The sequence below is a fragment of the Anolis sagrei genome, chromosome 1 (genome assembly GCF_037176765.1).
Source record: "Anolis sagrei isolate rAnoSag1 chromosome 1, rAnoSag1.mat, whole genome shotgun sequence".
Taxonomy (NCBI): domain Eukaryota; kingdom Metazoa; phylum Chordata; class Lepidosauria; order Squamata; family Dactyloidae; genus Anolis; species Anolis sagrei.
Window position 1 is genome coordinate 264,935,299 of NC_090021.1, and position 21,152 is coordinate 264,956,450.

Below are 21,152 nucleotides of genomic sequence, written 5' to 3' on the forward strand. Positions count from 1 at the left end.
GCAACCAACGTGCAAAATACTAGACACCCCCCCCCCTTTTTCGCGTTGGGAGGGGCGGCGCTCTGCTTCTGGCCGCGACTCGCGGGGCGCTCTTTCCTCCAATCACAGCTCGCGGCGGCGCCCCCGGACCAATGAGGGCGCCCCGAGCTCTCGAGGGCTGACCCCCGAGCCGGGGGACCCCCATTGTTGGCGTTGTCACTGGGGAAAGCGCCCCGGCGGGCGAGGAGGACTATAAGACCCATTGAGCACGGAGCCCGGCCTGAAAGGACGCTCAGACTCTCTCTCTCTCTCTCTCTTTCTCTCTCTTTTTCAAAGCTTTCTCGGAAAGGAAGGGCAAGGGAGGCGATCCCATCCTATCCCGAGAGTGGGTTTGTTTATATTGGAAGGAGGAAGTCCAGCCCAAACTTAGACCTCCAGGAAGGTGGGCTTTTTTTGCCTTTTTCCTCCTCTTCTTCCACTTGGCCCCCTTCTCTCTCCCTTTCCCTCTCTCTTTGGCCTCCTTCCTTCTCTCTTTCAAGGCTTATCTAGGAAAGGAAGGGCAAAGGAGGCGATCCCATCCTATCCCGAGAGTGGGTTTGTTTATATTGGGAGGAGGAAGTCCAGCCCAAGCTTAGACCATTGGGAAGGTGGGCTTTCTCTCCCCTTTCCTTCTCCTCCTTCCACTTGGCCACCTTCTCTCTCCCTTTCCCTCTCTCTTTGGACCCCTTCCTTCTCTCTCTCCCTCTCTCTCTCTCCCTCTCCCTCTGTCCCTTCCTTAACCCCTCCGATGCCATGATGTTCCCCAGCCTGATCGCCCCTCCGGCGGTGTACCCCAGCCTGCTCCGGCCCACCCCCGCCCTCACCTTGCCCACATTCCCCAGCCACACCAGCTTCCTGGTGGAAGACCTGATCCGGATCAGCAGCAGCAGCAGCAGCAGGCCGTCTCCCTCGCCTTTCCTGCCCCGAAGCAGCGCTCAGCCGCCGCCCAGCATCCCTTCTCCCCCTCCTCCTCCTCCTCTTTCGGGGCTCTCCAGGACCGACCCCACGGCAACCTCCTCTTCCTCCCCCTCCTCTTCCTCGCCCACTTCCTCCTCCGACGTGGGCTCTTCCCATTCCGGCAGAAGGCCCGGCTCCTCCTCGCCCGGCCCCGAGGCCACTTTCCTGAAGTTCGGGGTCAACGCCATCCTCGCCTCCACGCCCCGGACAGGTAAGAGAGAGCGACGCTGCGGCCCCACGCACGGGCGGGCAGGGCACACTTGGGCCCTCCCTCCAGGTACTTTGGACTTCCACTCCCACCATTCCTAACAGCCTGGGAGTTGAACTCCAAAACACCTGCAGGGCCGAAGTTTGCCCAGGCCCGATCTACACTGTGTTGTGGAAGGCTTTCCTGGCCAAAATCACTGGCTTGCTGTGAGTTTTCCGGGCTGTATGGCCATGTTCCAGACCTCACAACCTCTGAGGATGCCTGGCATAGATGCAGACGAAACGTCAGAAGAGAATGCTTCTAGAACACAGCCATACAGCCTGAATAAAAACCTACAACAGCTCAGTGATTCCGGCCATGAAAGACTTCAACAATACATGTTCCGGAAGCATTCTCTCCTGACGTTTCACCCACATTTATGTCGGGTATCCTCAAAGGTTGGGAGGTCCACTTATCTGTGGAATAGATGAAAGGCTATTACATGCTAATTAAGGCGGTCAATTGCAACACTCACACCTGCCTCAAGAGTTCTTACTCCCACCCTGGACATTCCACATTTTCCCAGTTTCCAACAGATCTCCCAACCTATGTCATAGATTTGGGCGAAACGTCAGGAGAGAATGCTTCTGGAACATGGCCATACTGCCTGGAAACTCACAGCAGCCCCACTTTTTTTGCTGGTGTCAGGAGTGACTTGAGAAACTGCATGTCGCTTCTGGTGTGAGAGAGTTGGCCGTCTGCAAGGACGTTGCCCAGGGGACGCCCGGATGTTTTGATGTTTTTACCATCCTTGTGGGAGGCTTCTCTCATATCCCCGCATGAGAAGCTGGAGCTGATAGAGGAGCTCATCCGCGCTCTCCCTGACCTGTTGGTCTTCAGTCCTGCCAGCACAGGGGTTTAACCCACTGCGCCACCGGGGGCTCCTTTGGCTCTTTCATCTCAAAGCTCTATGGAGTTCTGGGATCTGTAGTGTAGCACTTTAATTTTGGAGTATGAATGTGTTTCCTCCACCTCTTGTTTGTGGGGAGGCAGAGGGGATTGGTCGCAAAAGTAACTTTCCTGGGCGTTACTCTTGGTCCAAGCGGTGTACCTCCAGGGGAGCAGGGAAAGATCCAATGGTTGGACTTGATGCGGGCAGGGCTGGATCTGTTGCTTCATCATATTAGAGAAAAATCCACTTAAAATCTGGTTTCTGCCTCTTGCAGAATTCTGGGATTTGTAATTTAGGGAGGAGCCTTTAACAGCCTCACTAAACTACAAACCCCGGAATTCTGCAGGAGGCAGAAACCGGATTTTAAGTGGATTTTTTTTTCTTGAGTGTGATGAGGAGGACTTGGAATGGGTGCGAGTGGAATGTGAAGAGGAGTTCCCGCTTCGTGCCAAAGACCTTCCTGACGAGTTGGCGCAGTCGCGGGGGAGAAACCCCTTTCTAACGCGCTTCTCTCTCTTTCTCTCTCCCTCCCTCCCTCTCTCTCTTTTCCAGACTCCTCCCACGCGCTGATCCAGAACATCCCCCCGAAGGCCTTCTCCTTCCCTTACTTCGAAGGCTCCTTTCAACCTTTCATCCGGTCGTCTTATTTCCCAGGTAGGTCCAACTGTGGGCACCAAGGCTCAAATCCCCGCTCCGCCGTGGAAACTCACTGGAGTTGCCTCTCCTCGACACTGCGTATACAGTTTGACACCACTTAAATGGCCATGGCTCAATGCCATTGGGAATTCAAGGAATTCTGGGAGTTGTGGTTTGGTGTAGAACCAGGACGCAGGTAGGAAAGGCCGGAGACCTTGTAAAACTACAACTCCCGTGGTTCCACCACATTAAGCCGTGGCGGTTACGGAGGTGTCAAACTCCATTACTTCCTGGGGAACCTTATCCCAGTCACACTCTCTTCGCCTCAGGGGGAGGCGCCGGCAAAGCCCCTTCTGAACAAAGATTGCAAAGAAAACCCTGGTGTGTGTGTGTGTGTGAGAGAGAGAGGCCCCCAAGGATTGGGGAGAGGCAGCCCCTTTTCTTCCTGAAGCCCCCTCCCCTTTGCCTTTGAAATCGTGAAAGTGGAATGGAGGGGATCGGAGGTGACGAGGGAGGAAGGGAGGGAGGAAGGGAGGCACCAAGAGCGACACCCAAGAATCAGTCGCGCCAATTTAATGGCCGATTTAGCACAAGGGCTGCGGCTGGCCCTTTGCCTCCACCTCGGCACCGACCTCCAATGGCACCCTGGGATCCCCCGAGGGACACATTGGCTGCGAATGTCCTGGTCCCGAAGGGAGATATGCTGCTGGTCACTTCCTCTTCCTCCCCCCTCCTCTTTTTCATTCCATCTTCTTCCTCCTCCTCTTTCCTTTTCCCTCTCCTTTCACTTTCTTCTCCTCTCTTCTTCTTTCTCATCCTCTTCTTTTTTTCCTTCTCTTGCTCATCTTCCTCCTTCTTTTCGCTTCCCCTCCTTCTCTTTTTCTTTCCTTTTTCCTCATCTTCTTTATTTCTTCCTCGGCTTTCTCTTCCTTCTCTCTTTTTCTTCTGCCTCCTTTTCTTCTCATTCTCTTCTTCCTTGTTTTTTCTTCCTTCTCCCCTCCTCTTCCTCTTCTTCCCTCTTTCCTCTTCTTTCTCTTCCTTCTCCTCTCTTCTTTTTTCTCCTCTTCCTCCTCTTTTCTTTCCTTCTTCCTCTTGCTCTTCTTCCTCCTCCTTTTCTCCTCCTCCTCCTCTTCTTCCTCGTCTTTTTTTCTTCTCCTCTTCTTTCCTTCTTCCTCGCCTTTCTCTTAGGTCTCTCTTCTTCTTCAGCCCCCTTTTCTCCTCCTCTTCTTCCTCGTCTTTTTCTTTCCTTCTTCTTCTCTTTTCTCTTACTTCTCTCTTCTTCTTCCGCCTCCATTTCTCCTCCTCCTTCTCTTCTTCCTCTTTTTTCTTTCCTTCTTCCTCCTCTCCTCCTCCTTTTCCTTTTCCTTCTTCTTTTCCTCCTCGCTGCCCTCCCCTTCCTCCTCTTTCCTCCTGGGCGGCGGCCAATGTTTCAGCACCATGACCAATCTGGCCAGCTCCCTCCTCCCTCCCTCCGGCCCCTTCCTCCGCCGCTGACAGACACTTACCAGCCACGGGCTAATTTCCCATGAAGGGTCATTCGCTCTGCCCGCATTTGCACAAGACCCCATGCGGCGCTGCCTTGTCTGGCGGCTCCCGTGTGGCCGGAGCCCGGCCCCGCTGCCCTGCCCTCCGAAAACCTTTCCCTTTCCCCAAGGCATGGTAGCCAGTCCTCCGCTTTCGCTGTGAGCAGGGGCACAGACCCCCCTGTGAAACGGGAAAAAAACACGAATCACGAAATAGCTGTTTCAATACACTGGAGAACATCTCTTTAGGATTGTCTATGGTCTTCCATTAGAACTCTAGGGTCAACTTTCATTGGAAGCTGAACATAGAATTGCATTGAAGGACCTGAGAGGTGGTCTGTCTAGGGACCTCAACAAACCTCTAGATCAGGCACCTTCTAGGTCAGGCACCCTCAGATCCCATAGCCAGCTTGTTAACTGATCGGGGATTCTGGAAGTTGGGGGCCCAAACAGCTGGGAATGCCTGCTCAAACTGTTCAACAGGAAGTTGACCATAGTGCAACACTGGAGGACCTAGAGCAGGGGTCCTCAAACTAAGGCCCGGGGGCCAGATGCGACCCTCCAAGGTCATTTACCCGACCCTCGCTCAGGGTCAACCTAAGTCTGAAATGACTTGAAAGCACACAACAACAACGACAAGGACAATCCTATCTCATCAGCCAAAAGAAGGCTCACACTTCCCATTGAAATACTAATAAGTTTATATTTGCTAAAATTGTTCTTCATTTTAATTATTGTATTGTTTTTAAGTGGTTTTGCACCACAAATAAGATATGTGAAGTGTGCATATGAATTAATTCATTTTTTTCAAATTATAATCTGGCCCTTCAACAGTTTGAGTGACTGTGACCTGGCCCTCTGTTTAAAAAGTTTGAGGACCCATGACATAGAGATTCCTAGAGAGAATATATTCAAACAACTAACTGAAAAATACTAATATAGAAGGACAACTGTACTCTATCAGAAAGGACTTAGAAGCCAGTGGGTGGATGGTGGGCTGTGTCAGTGCAGACTTGGAGTACCCACCTTTATACATTCATATCCTGCCAGCTCAACTGCCAACTGTTCTTCTGTGCCAGTACATTGTGTTCCAACAATGTGGTGACCTTGTTGAAGCATTAAAAGTATGAAAGCTTTCGTGGACTTAGTTCATCCTATGTAAGATGGGCTTCAAAGATGCACCTGGATAGACTTCATCAAATCTGTGGATTCTCTGACTAAGAAGTAATATGTAATACCTGACATCTAGGAATGGCTATGCTGTAAAGTTCTTTCAGCTACCAGTAGTTGGTTCTCAACCTGTGGGTCCCCAGATGTTTTGGGCTTCAACTCACACAAATCCTAACAGCTGGTAAACTGGATGGGATTTCTCGGAGTTGTAGGCCAACACCCCATGGGAACACACAGTTTGAGAACCACCGAAGGTAAACAGTTGTAGATGAGTACAATAAGTGTTTTTAGTGTACTGGCATTCAAAGAAATAGACATGCGAATTGTTTTTTGCATGTACTTTTGAAAAATCTAGGTGCATTTCTAAGGTTCATCTTGCATCAGATGATGTGAATTGAGCTAACAAAAGTTTATGCTAGAAATTATGTCCAAAGTTGCCTCAAAGTTGTCTTAAAAGCCCCTTTAGGTCTTATAATAAACAACCATTTAACCCTCCCTCCAGCTTTCCTAAAGAAAAAAGGCAAATAAAATAGATATTGCTTGTTACTAAGCTTATATTTGTCATCGTGTTTTGAACTAAGAGTACAAAACCAGTGTGTATGTGCAGCTTTGTCAATGGTGTGCAAACAACAGAGCCCAAGTTAGTTATAAGATAGCTTTCCTCCCCTCCACAGTTCTTTGTTGTAATCCCTCATTGATGTTCAGTGAATCTTAAAACTGCTAGAAGAAACTATATCTCCAAGAACTAGTCAGGAAGGGCTCACCAAATTAATGTTAATGTCAGGAGAAGTTATGATTTCGTGCGAAACAACTTTTCAAAAATATCATTCCACCAAGAAGCTGTTCATATATTTTCTTCCAAAAGCCAAGAGCCCCTCCATTCATTCTCCTGATAATGGAATTTGCTTCCTTTCTCCTGCATTTGAATGGAGCAACAAAAACAACTTGAGCCTTATAGATAGCTTTTCATGTCCATTTAATGAAAATGATTTGGGGAAAGAGAAGGCTGTGTCATCAGTATTCTCCCCAAGGAGCTTGGCATGCAGTTGTGTTTAGTTTGAAAGTGTAAATCTCTTTGTCCCAATAATATATGGCTTTAGCTGCTTGTCCTCAGTCTTTTTCTGTTAGTTCATTACTACACAATTACCATTCACGCTTCATTAGAATCTCTGTTTCTCTTTGGGAGTTTTTCTTTCCGCTTAAAGGGGAAACTCTGCCCTTTTTATCATTCCAGCCCCATTGGGAACCAGTCAATGTGCTAATTAGCTGTTACTTTTCATGTCTTCAGAGAGAATTCTGCAAGTTTTGTAAGGAAGACGAGGAGAGGGAAAGAAAGATTCATATAAAAAAGATGAATACTGATTGATTCAAACCTGTATCTTTAAAGGCCTTTCCCCCCCTTCCAGACAGAAAAAAGTCCTTTTTGTATAATCTAGCATATAATAAAGTCCCTGGCATGAAAAAAGCAGCATTCTGAAAAATTAAATACTTGTAAAAGAGAGACCTTTCTTTTAAAAGAACCCTATTTTCCTGGCTTTTTTTTTCAAGCTCTGCATCTCTGAACCTGGTGACAAAACCAGCCAGCTATAGTTAAATTCCCTCAATGCACATAATCTGGTTATCATTTTTTTAAAAAAATGGTTAAGTTAAGCATAAACTTCTTTTCATGGAATTCAGAGTTTATATAGGTTCCAGTAATGGTAGAGAAAGGAAAAGATGAGAGAAAAGAAAAGAGAAAAAGAGAATGCGAGCCGAAGACAGCAAATCAGGCAAACAAATCAAAGGGAGATTCGCCATCAGCCTCAAAAGGAATGAATCAAATCGCTCTGAATCGTATTGGTAATCCCTATTAGAGTGGACCCACTGAATCAAGGGTGGCATTGTGAGTTGACACGGATTAAATTATAGTGATTCAGTAGGTCTACTGTAGAGATTTGAGACTAACAGTAAGATTTAGGCCTCAGTCTTCTAGAAGAGAACAGTTCTTGTCTCCAGTGCTCTGCTTTTCTCTTTCTCTCCTGTTTTTGGCTGATTCGGTCTAATGTGCCTATTCTTTTTTCTCTCACACAGCCTCCTCTGTGGTGCCTATCCCTGGCACCTTCTCTTGGCCTCTGGCTGCTCGAGGGAAACCACGCAGGGGCATGCTCCGCAGGGCCGTTTTCTCAGATGTTCAGCGCAAGGCTCTGGAGAAAATGTTTCAGAAGCAGAAATATATCAGCAAGCCAGACAGAAAGAAATTGGCCGCCAAGCTGGGCCTAAAAGACTCCCAGGTAACCAATCTTTGGGCCAAGCATAGGGAATTAGAGATGGAATGAAAGAACAAATGGGTAGTTAACCTTGACTTCCTAAATGCAACAAAGACTGTTTGTGAGATGGACTGTTTGGGCAAAGGAGGCATTCCTAATTTACAGCCTTAACCACAACCCAGTTAAGTCAGAATACTAAGATTTAAGACAATGTAGTTCCTTCTGCAATGGTCAATGCAACTGGCATCCAAATTCTTGCACTATTTAGAACAATAGCTCCATTTATTTTAGTGGAATATGTTTCCAAGTTTTCCAAAAGTTATCTTCAGCCCTTTCAGTCTTGTATAAATCACATTGGACTTAACCAAATCTTACTTCCAAGGGAATTCTTTCAGGATACAATGTTTGTGCTCAGGATTGAAGTGTTGTGCTCCATTCTAGCCACATTCGGTGAATGTCAAACACTGCTAAATCCTACAGGCATTTATTAAGAAGGTCTCTTTGTTTTGAGACTGAAATTGATACCTTTATTGCAAGGGATTTTCTTGCACATTGGAGCCAAAATCTGATTGCTAGGCCCAATTTAGATTAGGCACATTGAAACTTGAATCCCATGATCCATGTAGGTTTTTTTTTTATCGTGTCAGGAGTGACTTGAGCAACTGCAAGTCACTTCTGGTGTGAGAGAATTGGCCGTCTGCCAAGGGGACGCCCAGATGATTTGATGTTTTTTATCATTCTTGTGGGAGGCTTCTCTCATGTCCCCGCACGAGGAGCTGGAGCCGATAGAGGGAGTTCATCTGCCTCTCCCCAGATTCGAACCTGAGACCTGTCGGTCTTCAGTCCTCCCTGCACAGGGGTTTAACCCACTGCATCACCAGGGGCTCCTATCCATGTAGGTAAATCTCATTGATAGAATAGATTTACTCGAGTTCAAGCTAACAGTAGGATTCAGGATTGAAATAATTGGGTTTATAAACATTAACCTGATTACCATGTAGGATTGCCAAGTTGGATATGGAATGAAACTGCTGTAACTTTAATCCTGAAGAGATCCTAAAACATGAAAAGCTAGAGTAAAACATGGCAATGCTGGGCAAAGGTACCTGTCCTCCCTTACCTTCCAAATTCTAGCTTTTCAGCCACAGCTGGCCCCTCCCAATTTGCACTTGCATTTCCAGTGAAGACAAGAAGAGGGGCTACCCTTCCAAAATATCTTCAGGATTAATATTACAGGAGCCCTTCTTGGATCCAGACTTACAACCCAGCTACCATTCAGCAGTTCATTCAGTAGAATTTCTGTAACTGGAATTAGCAGATGGATTTTCATTCTCTCACACAAGAACACAATGCATGCACCACCGCCTCCTTTTTAGGAGCAAATTTGAATATGGGTAAAAGGGGCCACTTTTAGACTGGAACTACAAAGCCTGTCCAAGGACAGCTACTTGCAGTTGAGGCCACATTGCTTTGATCTGTGTGGTCACAAATTTTAATCCTACCATCTAGGAGCTGCTCAGTGTAGCAATCAGCTCTTTTATTGTGTTTTGATTTTAATCAGAAATATGCATGACTAACTTTCTTTCAATTGGAACTGTAGAGTATTTTGGTGGAATATGTTATCTCAAGCGAAATCCTGTTTAAAAGTTTTAAAAAGTTTTCCTTCTCACTCAAAAACATAACTGAGTTTTAACTGAGAAAACAAAACAAAGATATAAAGCCATCAGCAGTTGAATCCCAAACATATAAAATTATATGCACTAGGCTAACGGTTCCCAACCTGCAAATCTACCAATGTGGCTAAAATTCCCAGAAGCTGCAGCCATCATGAACAATGATGATCATAGTCTGATTCAGCTCTAAATAACTTGAAAAGTATTGTTTTCTCTTATGTTTCTATTAGTTGTTATGTTCAGGCATTGAATATTCGCCTTTTTGTGTGTGACTGGAATCCACCCAGAGTCCCTTCAGAGAGATAGTGTAGAATATAAATAAAGTATTATTGTTATTGTTATTAGTCTTTCCTGGGCAATGTCCCCTAGGCAACCTTGCAGATGGCCAATTCTCTCACACGAGAAGCAACTTGCAGTCTCTCAAGTCACTCCTGACATGGAAAATTATTATTATTATTGACACAAAAACACAGAATGTCTCAGCAAACATGATATATATGCTGGATTTCATATTATTATTATTATTATTATTATTATTATTATTATTATTATGGATTCTGGGACCTGAAGGGCAGTAATATTTGGGAATCCTGGAATTGGGAATCAATTCTGTAGTGACCCTTGAAAGCTTGTTAGGAGTAGAATAAGATTTTGCATTACTTGGAGCCATGCTGATGGGGCAGGGATGAGTCCTGTAGGTTGTAATCCAAAATTAACTTTCCCCAACTCTGAATATTGGTACTCAACAACCTTCTTAATGTATTTTTGAAAACTCTAGGTAAAGATCTGGTTTCAGAACAGAAGGATGAAGTGGAGAAATTCCAAAGAGCGAGAACTACTCTCATCTGGAGGCTGCCGGGAACAAACATTACCCACAAAGTTCAATCCCCACCCAGATCTCAGTGATGTCGGAAAGAAAGGTTCTGGGGAGGAGGAGGAAGATTCTTCATTGCTATCCTGCTCAGCCAGTCCCAGGCACTCCTTGAATTATCATCAGGCCACAGATCTCCCACACTTGAGAGACAGACTGGACCCCCGGATGCTCCCTTCTCCCACCCATTCCAGCAGTCCCAGCAAACCTTCAGACTTCTCGGACTCAGAGGAAGAGGAGGAGGAGAGGGAGGAGGAAGAGGAGGAGATCACGGTCTCATAGAGAACCTTTCTCCTGGCCATTATAAAAAGGGGACATTGCAAAGATCTACATCTAATTGAAGAGGTGGTGTCCTTCCATATCCACATGCCTTGCATAGAAAATGTGCCTATCATCCTTTTAACCACAAGATTTTGATGACCACAGATCTACCCTGGTTAGAAAGCCTTGCTTTATAGTGCTCCTTTTGCTGAGCAGTCAGTTTGCCTTGCACCTTTCAGATGGAAGTTATAGATGAAACAAGTATAAACAGATTAAACATGTAATAAATCTCCCTTATTACAAATTGGATATTCCTTATCCAAAATGCTTGGGACCAGAAGTGTTCTGTAATTCAGATTTTTATTTTTGTTTGTTTTTTCAGTAATTAAATGTGATTTATAAGGAAGGAGCCCCCGGTGGCATGGTGGGTTAAACTCCTGTGCCAGCAGGACTGAAGACCGACAGGTCACAGGTTCAAATCCGGGGAGAGCGTGGATGAGCTCCCTCTATCAGCTCCAGCTCTGCATTGCGGGGACATGAGAGAAGCCTCACAAAGGATGGTAAAACATCAAAACATCGGGGTGTTTCCTGGGCAACGTCTTTGCAGATGGCCAATACTCTCACCCCAGAATCGACTTGCAGTTTCTCAAATCGCTCCTGACACAACAAAAAAAATTATAAGGAGATATTTTGAAGATGAGACCCAAGTCTAAACATGAAATTCATTTCATATACACCTTGTTCACATAGTCTGACAGCATTCATGTTTGGGGGGGGGGGGCTCGGGGGCTTCATCCCCCCTCCCCGAAATTCTCATGGTGGTTCGTGAAAAGGCCTTACTGGTGCATTATTTAAACTGTTATGTATATTCATATCATGATCTGATCACCATACTCAATATATCCCATATGCATGGGGGTATTGGAGTAATGATACAAAAGGTTTGCTAGGCTAGACCCTCTTTCACTCAGACTCAGCCCCCCCCCCTGAAACTCAGCCCCCCCGAAACCACCCCTGAAAAAAATTCAGCCCCCCCCCCCCCCGAAACGAAATCCTGGCTACGGGCCTGTCTGACAGTAATTATATTCACAATATTTTAATAATTTTGAACATGAAACAAAGTTTGTGTACATTGACTCAACTGAAAGCCAAGGTGACACTGTCTTAGGCCCCTTCCACATAGCTGAATACAATCCCACATTTTCTGCTTTGAACTGGAATATATGACAGTGTAGAATCAGATAACCCAGTTCAAAGCAGATATTGTGAGATTTTCTGCCTTGATGTTCTGGAATATAGGGCTGTTTGGAAGGGCCCATAGACACCTTGTGGACAATTTTGAATCTTAGAGTATTTCAAATTTACAAATTCCAGCTAAGGGATATTTTACCTGTACTGAGACCACATTGCTTTAATGTTAGAGTAATTATAGTCTGATTCATCTCTAAATAACTGTAAAATTATTATTTTCTCCTAAACACTTGGATGATCCACCTTATGTTTCCCAGAGTGAGATGCTGCTACTATTGCACTCAAGAAAGCTCCCTAGTTACAAATAAGCTACACCAAGATCTGAAATGCTACCAGTAATGTTCACAGTGTAATCTATAAGAACATATTGCTAAGAATATTATTTAAAATGTGAGCAATATCACCTGGACCTGGGGCCCAATTTTTTCATAACTGCCAAGAGAAACAGTACGTTATAGCTTATCTTTAACTCTGTACTTTTTAAATGAATTTCATAACCTTCATGTGCTCTCTAGCCATTGCTACATTTTCCCCAGCTCTTTGGCCATTTTGGGTTTGCAGAGGGTGCAAGTGTGGACACATGGGAAAAGGAGCTACCTCTTTGATTTTGACTGGACCTTGCTGTCTTTGCACAGCTTTTAATGAACTGTATACTATTTTGTACATTTATACTGTAAGGCTATTTTATACCACAACTATTGTAAGTCTACAGACGGACAGATTTTTCTACATTTTGTTGGGATTTTGAGTGTATATATATGTGCGTGCTTTTTATTGTCTTTTTAAAACTTAAAATGAAACTTAGTTTTTAACTGTGTAATTTATAAAACATGGTCTATTTTATATTCTTAATGTGTACAGATTTTAAATATGTATATATAACAAATGAAGCAAATGCCAAATTAAAGAAAAGACTGTGAGGATAATAATGTTTGTTGGACTGGCATGATTTTTTATGCATTCACATCCATACATTAATTATAAGAGCCTGGTTAATGTCAACAGTATACAGTTTTCCCTCACTTATCGCAGATGTTACATTCCAGGACTACTTGCGAAAAGCGAAAATCCATGAAGTAGGAACACTATATATGTATATTGAGTTCCGAGGGTGAGGCAGAAGTGAGGAGAGATTTAAAGGCACCACACACCTTTTTTTTTTTTTTTTTTGCTAGCTATCTTTGCTTTGCTTTGCAATCTCTCTTGACTGGCTGCCCTTCCACACTCCATCATTGCCAGGAGGTGGGATTAGAATGCCGCTCTGGGCAACGGCAACCATTAATAAACTGGGAGGCAAAAACCCGCAAAACAGCGAGTCCACGAAAAGCGAACCACGAAGGAGCGAGGGAACACTATAATACATTTAAGAAGTGACTCCGGGTATATTTCAGTGGAAATAAATTCCACTTATTTTATTTATTTATTTATTTCGGGTACTTCTACCCCGCCCTTCTCAGCCCCCGAGGGGGGACTCAGGGCGGCTTACAAACAGCACAATTCGATGCCTGCACAGTAATACACATACATATAAAACAGCAATTAAAACAATTATAACAATTAAAACAGTCAATATATAACATAATCAATAAAACTAATCTCATGCTCAGCGTTCGTCCTTCAGAGTTCCAATCCCCAGCATTTAAACATTTCAAATAATTTAATGCAGCCCTGTGCCTATGATGTGCCTATGATGCTCCAGTTACTATGACATGCATTTTTACACCATCAGAGCTTTATAAAGTTATTTTTTGAAAACTAGAATCAACCAGACAGTGCCTTTGGCAAGCTCACTTGGTTTTAGTAACATCTAGGATGTTAAATGCCTGGCTGCTATTCTAGTTCAGCTACTTCCTTATGCCACTACTTTAACTATATAGCTAAGCAACATATTCCGGCCTAACCTCTCAAATCTGGATTTACTGGGCAGCAGTTGCTGTGAGTCAAAAGGATGTTTCAATCCTCTCCCAAAAGCAGTCTCTGAAGTGACAATCAGAAGCAGGATGTACAGAATAATTCCCTCATTTCTGAATTCACTGATGGGAGAAGTGAAAACTTTAATCTGTTGTATCTCAACTGATAGTACACTATATTCCTGTCACTCACAACAGCTGGTGCCCAGTAAATAAAGGTTTGAGACTTTTACGGTCCCTATAAATTTCCTGCACTATTGAATAAGTAGGGATGTTTAATTAAGAGTTGCTTAACAAACTTGTTATATATTCTTTCTGACTGTGAGAGCTGTTCAGCAGTGGAACTCTCTACCCCGAAGTGTGGTGGAGGCTCCTTCTATGGAGGCTTTTAAACAGAGGCTGGATGGCCATCTGTTGGGGGTGCTTTGAATGTGATTTTCCTGCTTCTTGGCAGGGGGTTGGACTGGATGGCCCATGAGGTCTCTTCCAACTCTAGAATTCTATGATTCTATTCATTCCTGTGATTGTGAATTCCAGCCCTCATGTTCAACTTACAGACCCAATACAATCACAGATAAAGTTGATGCAGAATTCTCTGATCTTGTTTACAGAAATATTAGGGTTTGGGAATGTTTACAGGTAAGGAAATGATTAGTTTAAGAATACACCGTTCTGCACAATAAAATAACGCTTACTCTCAAACAAATATAAGGAAACTTGGCAAAATGAGAAAAGGAGGAATCTGGCAATGGTTTTAAGACTAACAAATGTCAGCATAAAATACATTAAAACCTGATCCTAATTAAACACGTGTAGCAGCAGTAGGGCTGCAGGCACACTCTTCATTTCAGAACTGTAGTCATGATTCTGTGATCATACGTGAGCTTAAAATTGTCATATTGTGTTCAGAATACCTCTTAAAATCTGGTGTTTTTTTATCATTGTTGAGCTAACATATCAGGAACACAGTTCCAATTATAAATTGGGCCAAATGTGAATCCTGTACTTGATAACAAAGTATATGGGATTATCGAATGCTGTTACCTTCTCTGTATGCTACATTATGAAATCTAGGGTATAAAATTACTTCGCTTAATTACTGACTCTATCAGAAAGGAAGAGACCAGTGACAGAGCTACCATTACTGGAAGTGTTACCACTAATCACCCTTGAAGACGGAGCCCCCAGTGGCGCAGTGGGTTAAACCCTTGTGTCAGCAGGACTGAAGACCAACAGGTCGCAGGTTCAAATCTGGGGAGAGTGTGGATGAGCTCCCTCTGTCAGCTCCAGCTCCCCAATGCAGAGACATGAGAGAAGCCTCCCACAAGAATGGTAAAACATCAAAACAACTGGGCGTCCCCTAGGCAACATTCATGCAGATGGCCAATTCTCTCACACCAGAAGTAACTTGCAGTTTCTCAAGTCACTCCTGACATGGAAAAAAAAAACCCTTGAAGACATATTTAGAAATTAGCTTTCCACACTGGTTTGTTTCAGCTGAAATAGATCAAGGGATATTTATTACTTTTAAAAGTAATTATATAACTTTACACAGGGTGGCCAGAAGAAAGCAGGCAGCTAGTAGATTTTTTGGCTCCTATTGATTTATTTACTTTGCTTGTATGTCACTTTTCTCAAGGGGGGGGGGGGGAGGGAGGGGGACTCAAAGCGGTTTCCAACATATTTATGGCAAAATTTAATACCTCAAAGACATATGAAACCTAAAATAAAACAATAATATATAACTATTGATCATAACAATGTTTAAACATTAAATCATGGCTTGGAGCAACCACAGGAGGAATGGTGGTAAAATCGTAAGTAAAGAAACGTTTCATTTTAGGGGATAAGAATTCTTGTTCAGTGGGGCAACCTTATGGTAGTTTTATTAGATTCTTGGTTTTCCCAGAGATTGCTGGATTTAGTTTCCATCAGCTTTTAGTCAGTGTACCCAGTGGTGAAGAATATTGTAGGCTGCAATTTGCCAATATTTATTGTCTTTAGATTCAGCTCTCCACATTCACTAAGGTTGTATTAGATCCCCATGAAAATGAAAATCCATGAATAATAACAAAAAGTTAACTTTTTACCTGAGATTACACTTCTCTGGGAATCTCTAGGTCATTCAGTTTACCTCCATGAAAGCCAACCATAGAATTACACTAGAAGACCTAGAGGTTCTTATAGAAGTAATATCTCTTAAACAACAACAACAGCAACAACAACAACCCTCCAGCATGAATCTAGGACCAGTTTCTGACAGAAGTTGACTATAAAGTTACACTGTCCTCACATAGAGATTCCTATATATTACATTGTAATCAAATACATAAATAATCAAATCAGTGAAAGCTAAATTGAGAAATATGGAAGTTTGACTCTAAGTCTGCTTCATATCACGTAAACACTTGCAAAGAAAGAAAGGAAATCCTAGACATGGGCTGATAATGTCTTCCTGACTGAATGTGCGGAGCAACCATGTGATACTACCCATTTGCAACCATATAATAATACCCATTGACTGTGTAAAGGTAAAGGTAAAGATTTCCTCTGACATTGAGTCTAGTCTTGTCCAACTCTGGAGGTGGTGCTCATCTCCATTTCTAAGCCAAAGAGCAGGCATTGTCCGTAGACACCTCCAAGGTCATGTGGCTGGCATGACTTCATGGAGCTCCGTTACCTTCCTGCAGAAACGGTACCTATTGATCTATTCACATTTGCATGTTTCGAACTGATAGGTTGGCAGAAGCCAGGCCTAACAGCGGGAGTTCACTCTGCTCTCTGGCTTCAAACTGCCAACCAGCAAGTTCGGCAGATCGGCGGTTTAGCCCACTGCACCACCAGGGTGTAATCTAGCAAAAAATCAAATTCTGCACCTTGCCAGATTGATACTTGAGAGTGCAAGAGTGTATCTCCTACTGAGAGTCAGTGAGGTGTAATGGTTTAAGTGTTGGACTCAAAATTTGGAAGACCAGGATTTGAATCCCTGCTTAACAATGAAAACCCAGTCTCTCAGTGTCAGAGGAAATGAAACACAAGACTCTCTTGAATCTCATTCTGGGGAAAAGGTGGGATATTCAATACACACGTATATACTAGGGCTGTGTGATTGATGAAAAAAAGATTTCAAAACTTTTTGCAAAATTAGGGGGCACCGGCATTTCATTATTGTATTGTCAGTGAAATCTTCATTACTATGAGAGTAATGAAAATTTGTTACTTTTTTGCTATAGTATTTGAGTAAATGGGGAAACTTCAGGAGTTCCTCTCTCTACCTCATTTTTTCAGTTAATGGGGTGAAACTTGCTACAATGGTAGAACACATTTACCAGTGTTAGCCCATCAAGTTTCAGAATGTTTCCTCTATCACCTGGTTGTGGTGGATTTTCAAAATTTTAATAAACATTTTTTTAAAAAATCTACAAGAGCCATCTGCTTGAAATTTCTATACAATGACACAAGATAACAGCTTTCAGAAATATTCACACATCTACTGATTTCAGGGAATGTTTTAAAATTTTGGCCAAAACATTTTTAAAGCCACAGGAGCTATCTCATTGAATGTCTCTTGTATTAACCAACAGAAGTTTAATGTAGGGATTTCTTCCCAGCCCAACACAGAGATTTAATGACTAGAAGGATCAGTCAGTCATCCTCTTTGCAGATTCAACAATTTATTGGAACTCTGGCTGGATGCTGAAATCTCTCCCCTCTCCTGATTGGGCCTTTCTGATGCTGAGCAGAATTCTGGGGAAAGTAGTTTAGGGCAGGACCTTTTGCATTTTCTGCCATAAGGCCCCTTGCCTTCCCAAACTCCATTTTCCAGAATTCTGTGCTTTCCCAGTCTCTTTCCTAGCGAAGTCTGCTTTTCCCCTGATGCTTCCCTCTCCCAATGGCAAGAGACCATTAATTTAAAGAGAAATGGCGGCCTTTTTGGCTTTGCTTTGTTTTCTTATATTGAAAATAAAACTGACTTTGAGAGCAGGGCCGTAGCCAGAAATTTTTTTTGGAAGGGGTTGAAATTTGGGGGGGGGGGGGGGGGGGTTGAAAATTTTCCAGGAAGGGGGGGGGTGTGTTGAAACCTGCCTCCTAGCTCACGCTGAATCAAAGAGCACAGCAGGGGGCAGAGCAGCCTTCAATAGCGTGCATCTCTGCCCCTGTCAACCACCTCCACCAAGTCTGGCCTCCTGAATGAGAGCATTCAACACCCCCACCCAACTTGGTTGCTTCACTACATCGGCTATTGCTGCAAGAATTGACAGTGTGAATAAATTGTCAATATTTGCCTGAGATAGTGCTTGCAGTTCTGGAGAGACTCTTAATTTTTTGCATCTCATAGACTTAGCAGCATGGGGATTTGGTTAACCAGTTAAAATTCATGAGTAAACCAGGATTTTTTAAAAAAAATCTGAAACATTTCGGGGAGGGGGGGGTTGAACTCTTAAACCCCCCCTCCCTCACTACAGGCCTGTTTGGGAGGCTTCTGAGATTTATAAAATGCAAGTGAAGAAGTATTGGGTAATTTTTGATTATTATGTTTTTGGCATGGGCCACACCTGCACTTCAGATATTGCATCATAAGTATGAATTTAATGAATTTGATATGACTTATGATGACTAACAAAAAATTGCACATCCCTAATACATACACACACACACACACACACACACTTACCTTTAGCATGACGATTCCAGGAAACATGGATTACATTGCAGGATAACTGGCTCTTAGTGGAAAGAATGGCATATTTTTGGTTTGGATTTTGAAGGCACATTTACACAAGCAGGAAACCTCATTTTCAAAAATGACATCTGTATCTATAGTATTTTTTCATTGCTGGTTTATTAACAGTCAGCTTTTATGAGAATAATTAAATAAATAAGTTGATCCACAAAAGACAAGATTTTTCCAGAAAAAAACATCTCTCATAAAATATTTGATAATATATAATTTGTTTACTCCTTATTTATGATAAAAGTTGAGACTATTTGGTTATATCTAAGAGTAGTCTGATTCCCATTGACTTGAGTGCACCGCCATCTGGTGGTCAACTGGTGATAGCTGAAAATACTTGTTCTCCAAAGCTTGTATATTCAGAACTTTGAAGAATTGAATAATTATTCCTAACAGTAGGCTGTTAGGAATTGTGGGAGTTGGAGTCCAAAACATCTGGAGAGAGGGCCAAAGTTTGCCCATGCCTGATGTAGACTATACAATGGTTCACTCAAACAAATCACAGAATGCTAGAGGATGAATAAAATTTATTTAGATTTGCAACACAGAAACCAAATTTGAAAGTTTTTATTACATTCATATGATAGCAACATTTATAAACTATTGTTAAAATATGAAAAAGGGGTAGAGTAGGGGAAGAATTGTATGGCTAAATGGGCACAATGGGAGAAAGTTTGGACAAAGAGTATGATATTTATTTTGTAAAGTCTTGGCTTTGCTTTCTCCTCTGCTTTAATTCCCCCTGTTTATAGGCCTTCCCAATAGTGTAGAGATCTTCCTTTGTATTAGTTTTTGGGTGGAGCTTAAAATCCCCTCACAGGCCACTCTTAGTTGGTCTATACAATTTCCCTGTATAGAGCTATCTTGCTGTACTCCTCACTTTTCTACAGTCACTAGAGGCTTGGGGCATTGTCTGGTGATCCTAGGCCAAGCAATCCAAAAACAGGCATTCTTAGCACCTGCTGCATTTAGCAGTATTTTTATACCAACACTCCAAATGACAACAGAATCTTTTGGCCAGCATAAACTTCACAGGAGAGAAGATTAAGACAGTTTGTAAGCAACAACTTAAAATCCATCACTTTGCACCAGAGGAAAGAGAGACCCCAGAAAGATGACTGCAACCAGGAAGATCTCCTTTTGTAACGTATTGTTTTAAGTTACCTTATGATAGTCCCAGGTGGAGTTAACCCTTTATTCATTTTGTTTCAGTAAACTCATTTGGTTATCTTTTCACCTTGCCTAAAGTGCCTCTATATGTTAAGGGTCAGAAGGTATTAGCCCCAGAATAAAGCCAGACAATATAGTTTCCCCGAAGGCTCAGACATGCCATCAAATACTTTATGTAATTATTTTAAATAAAATGTTTATAAGATGATGCATAGGTGGTACCAGACCCCAGATATGTGTCCAGTGAATGTTGGAAATATGAGAAAAATGTTGGGACATTCCTTCTCAGATGATGGTCTTATAAAAAGACCCAGAAATATTGGACTCAAATACACATGATACTAGAAGATATTGTAAAGGTAAAATTTACAATGAAAATTTGCTGAGGATGCTGGATGATCAATTAGAAAGGAAAAATTGAAGATTATGATCATTGCATGGTCATTGCCCTGAGAATCATCTGTGCCCAGAGATGGAAAGAACCAGATATCACAACACATGAAGGATGGCTAATGAAGATATGTGAATTAGTCGAGATGGATAAATTGATGATACTGATTAAGGAAAAATCTCTCTAAATTTAAGAAAGACTGGGACTCAGTTATGATGTTTTAACAGCAAGGATGGGGAAAATGTTCAATTATTTGTTTTCTGATTTGTTGTTTTTCATTCGTTCAGTCGTCTCCGACTCTTCATGACCTCATGGACCAGCCCACGCCAGAGCTCCCTGTCAGCTGTCACCACCCCCAGCTCCTTCAAGGTCAGTCCAGTCACTTCAAGGATGCCATCTGTGAAGATCCCTTACCTTGCCAGCTGGGGGGTGGCAGGGCCTAGGAAGAGACAGGCTAGGTAGTTTCAGCTTGGAAGGCCTGGCAGAGAGCTGCAGGAGCCATCTTAGTTTAGGGAAGACTCCAGTTCAGAGAGGGGGAGTGGCCTAGGCCTGAGCCAGCCCAGCAACAGACAGGATTGGTTTGGAAAAGGGGGGCGGAGTTACACAGTTGGAGGGAAAGAGAAAAGCTTATTTTGACAGGGCAGATCAGTTCTGGGTGATGTTAGAGTAGGATTAGAATTTTAGGAGTCTCTGTTAGGAAATAGGCAGCTTGCCTGTAGTTTGCACAGCAAAGTAGGCTGTGGCAGACTGGTTACAGCTATTTTAGAAGAGAAATAGCTGGGTTGTGTTTAGGAATTGTAACAAAGAATAGAACCATTCTCTCAAGCAACCGATACGCTTTTAAGAACAAGAACACTTTAATTTGTAACAGCTAAGCCTCTGAACCTGCATTCACTTTTATTCTGTAACTTGTATTCAATAAACTCTTTCTTGTTATTTTTAAAATTTAAGCCTGAGTCAAGTGCCATTTGTGGTTTGAGTCTATTTCCTTTTTGAAACAACCTCTCCTGTTTCCCCTCAAAGAAGCCTTGATAATATACAGTACTTGGTGGTCCTAGAAAAGCCTTTTAACATTCTAAATAGCTAGAGGGTTCCTGATTATTTGGTTTATGGTGGCAGCGAAGGTTTTAAATCAAGAGACATCCCCTCAAACGCTATAAGTGCCAAAGTGGTGTGAATTCCTCATTGAAGGAGGGACAGG

The 21,152-nt window shown here is 43.0% G+C and overlaps 1 protein-coding gene across 1 annotated transcript; it reads left to right on the forward strand.

Annotated features, from left to right (window-relative positions):
- Positions 1 to 722: 722 nt before the first annotated feature.
- On the forward strand, positions 723 to 10,970 carry DBX1 (developing brain homeobox 1). Its single transcript, XM_060754912.2, has 5 exons — positions 723 to 1,186; positions 2,667 to 2,768; positions 5,622 to 5,624; positions 7,514 to 7,713; positions 10,141 to 10,970. Exons 1-5 carry the CDS (start codon positions 772 to 774, stop codon positions 10,513 to 10,515), a joined length of 1,095 nt encoding a protein of 364 aa, XP_060610895.2. The 5' UTR covers positions 723 to 771; the 3' UTR covers positions 10,516 to 10,970.
- The last annotated feature ends 10,182 nt before the right edge of the window (positions 10,971 to 21,152 follow it).

Coding starts and splice junctions, on each gene's coding strand:
- DBX1 (XM_060754912.2), top strand. CDS start 772: ATGATGTTCCCCAGCCTGATCGCCCCTCCGGCGGTGTACCCCAGCCTG. Junction 1,187..2,666: donor CGCCTCCACGCCCCGGACAG/GTAAGAGAGAGC, acceptor TCTCTTTTCCAG/ACTCCTCCCACGCGCTGATC. Junction 7,714..10,140: donor TGGGCCTAAAAGACTCCCAG/GTAACCAATCTT, acceptor TGAAAACTCTAG/GTAAAGATCTGGTTTCAGAA.